The 2,845-nt window shown below is 34.2% G+C and overlaps 1 protein-coding gene across 1 annotated transcript; it reads right to left on the bottom strand.

Moving 5' to 3' along the window:
* Positions 1-608: 608 nt before the first annotated feature.
* On the bottom strand, positions 609-1,487 carry LOC141509765 (olfactory receptor 2AJ1-like). The gene has a single exon (XM_074219544.1). The coding sequence runs from the start codon at positions 1,485-1,487 to the stop codon at positions 609-611; it is 879 nt and encodes a 292-aa protein (XP_074075645.1).
* Positions 1,488-2,845: the final 1,358 nt, after the last annotated feature.

Genomic DNA, 2,845 nt, shown 5'->3' with positions numbered 1-2,845 from the left:
TCAACAGCAATGCACCAACCAAAGGGATCTTTCTACTTATTCATGATAGAATTAATTTCTTTGGTCAGTCGAGAGCATAAATCTGCATGTGTTTATGTGCTTTTGTGTATAGGTATGTTTGTTGAGCTGCTTGCTATCTTAGAGTAAGACCTGCAAAAGATGGAGAAATTGGATTCCACAGGGTGGGGCAGTGAGGAATTCATTGCTAAAAATAAAGTGTGCTACCAAGAACATGCAGTTGGATATTATCTAATATGTTTCCAAGAAAATGAAAGATTTGAACATGAATCAGAGAAATTTTGAATCATCTGTTATCTACAGATTTGCTTACTGTCCTCTACATAGAAGATGGTTGTCTAATGAAGAAACTGAAAGGCGAATAAATAATATTATACTTAATATAAATTAAACCAGAATTCATGAAATAAATTCAACAAATCATTGGAATGGCAAATATATTTTCCTTGAAGAGCCAAATATTTGCATGGGTTGTGTTGATTTAGGTGTATATTTAAAGATAATGAAAAACAGTACTATCGGTATCAATCCCCCCTCTCCTAGAAATTACTGAATGCTACTTGGAATATTTTGCAAACTTTTATGTTAGGTCATTCGTGAGCATTGAGTCTAATTTTAAGTAAATTTTCATTCTTGTGAATAAGAGTCTTTCCTAAAACCTTCTTCAGAGCACATAAGACATCTTTATTTCTGAAGCTGTAAATAATAGGATTGAGCACAGGAGTGAGAATGGTATATGTGATGGCTAAAATCTTGTCCTGACCAGGAGTATGATAGGACCTTGGTCTCATGTATGTAAAAATAATTGACCCATAGTAAATGGTAACCACAGCCAGGTGGGAGGAACAAGTTGAGAAGGCTTTTTTCTGGGCCTCCATGGATTTAATATGAAGCACAGTTCGGAGAATCTGACCATAAGAGGCCAGGATGATGGAAATGGGAATTAGTAGGAAGATTATACCACTCACATTGAGTCCGCTTTCATAGTGTGATATGTCAGTACAGGCGAGTTTCAACAAGGCTGGAACTTCACAGAAAAAGTGGTCAATGGCTCTGGTGCCACAGAAAGGGAGAAGTAGTACATAAATGGTATGAACTGTAGAGTTGACTGTTCCCCCAAGCCAGCAGCCAGCAGCCAGAATGACACTAATACGATGACTCACGAGGATGGGGTACCGCAGTGGGTGGCAGATGGCTACATAGCGATCATAGGACATGACTGTGAGAATAAGGCATTCAGCACTCATGACGCTGACATAGAATAAAATTTGGAACCCACAAGCTGCAAATGTGATGGAATTCCTTCCAGAAATGTAGTTACTGGCCATCTTGGGAATGATATTGGAGATGTGCAAGATATCCATGAAGGAGAGATGGCTGAGAAAGAAGTACATTGGAGTGTGGAGGTGGATGTCAATGCGAATAAGAAGAATCAATACGGTGTTTCCCATAGTTGCCACCATATACATGATGAGAATAAGTGTTAAGAGGAGCAATCCATAATGGTTTGGATCTAATAATCCTAATAGGATGAAATCTCTAGCAAAAGTTTGATTTTTTTCCTTCCCCAGGAGTATCATTTCACTTTTTCACCTAAAGTGCAAAAGACATATTGTAGAATAGGAAGCAAATTGGATAAATACAAAGCCCGGGATGGAATCCGTAGCAATAAAATGAAAACTGGCAAAAAAATATCATTGGGTCATCAAGTTGCGATTCAAGGAAATCAAATAAATTTCCTGAATTAACTGAGTCCTTGTGATATTCTATTCATTGACTGAGATGATGGAAATATTATAATGGCTTATGAGTACAGTGGTACCTTCAGGTTCCTTTCGTAGTTGAGTTTTTTAGCTTACTATACAATCAGGAAGCTGATCAGTCTCAAAAAGCCTGACCTTTCCTCCTGCCTGTTTAGCAAAAAAATATTTTCTAATGCCATACAGTGAGCAGAAACTAATGGAAATTTGATGAAAAAAATTTGCAAAATATGTATACACTTCATTCAGTAGGAAAAAGAAAATTCTCTGATCCAATGAAAGATTAATTGGTTCATATCATAAGCACTATCATTTTTTGAAAATCTTTTTTGTTTTTACTTTGTAAAACAAAACAAACATTTCCATAATATAATATATTAAAAAGAAAGTTGCAAATCAGTTATGTCTAACTTGATTTTCCTTTCAAATATATAGTCTTTTTTTTATTATTTTATATCCTCTGACAAACCTGTTTTATAGATGTCTGCTAAGGGAGACAGGCTTTAATGAATTGTTTAGGATCACACAGCATCACAGCACACACACACACACACACACACACACAGACACACACACACACACATATATAAATATATATATATATATATATATATGTATGTATATATAAATATTTCTCACATAGGTATATATCAATGAATGGTGGTGGTTTGCCTTACGTTTGAGGTGAGAACAGTATAATAGTCAAGATTTTCACTGAATAAGCCTAATAGAGGATGCACAGATACATACATGGTTTATGTGTATACATACATAATTTCATATATATATTATTATATACATATATACAAAATGTGTGTTTTTCTATCTAAAATAAATGTTTGTACACACATAGAAATGCAAAATTATTTTATACAAAGGTCTTTATTAGTTCTTGGAATCAGGATGATTCTTTGCTCATATATCTATTTTTAATTTATGTATTTATAATATTCAAAATATAGTAATCACACAAAGTCAATCTTAAAACAATATTGCTATAACGTCATAAAGCATCTCTCTCTTTCTTCTTTTTTGTGCATATCTTCCATGCTTTTTTAACATCAATG

Source organism: Macrotis lagotis, chromosome 1 (assembly GCF_037893015.1).
Source record: "Macrotis lagotis isolate mMagLag1 chromosome 1, bilby.v1.9.chrom.fasta, whole genome shotgun sequence".
Classification (NCBI taxonomy): Eukaryota; Metazoa; Chordata; class Mammalia; order Peramelemorphia; family Peramelidae; genus Macrotis; species Macrotis lagotis.
This window is presented reverse-complemented; position numbering and strand designations above follow the sequence as displayed.

Coding starts and splice junctions, on each gene's coding strand:
- LOC141509765 (XM_074219544.1), bottom strand. CDS start 1,487: ATGTATATGGTGGCAACTATGGGAAACACCGTATTGATTCTTCTTATT.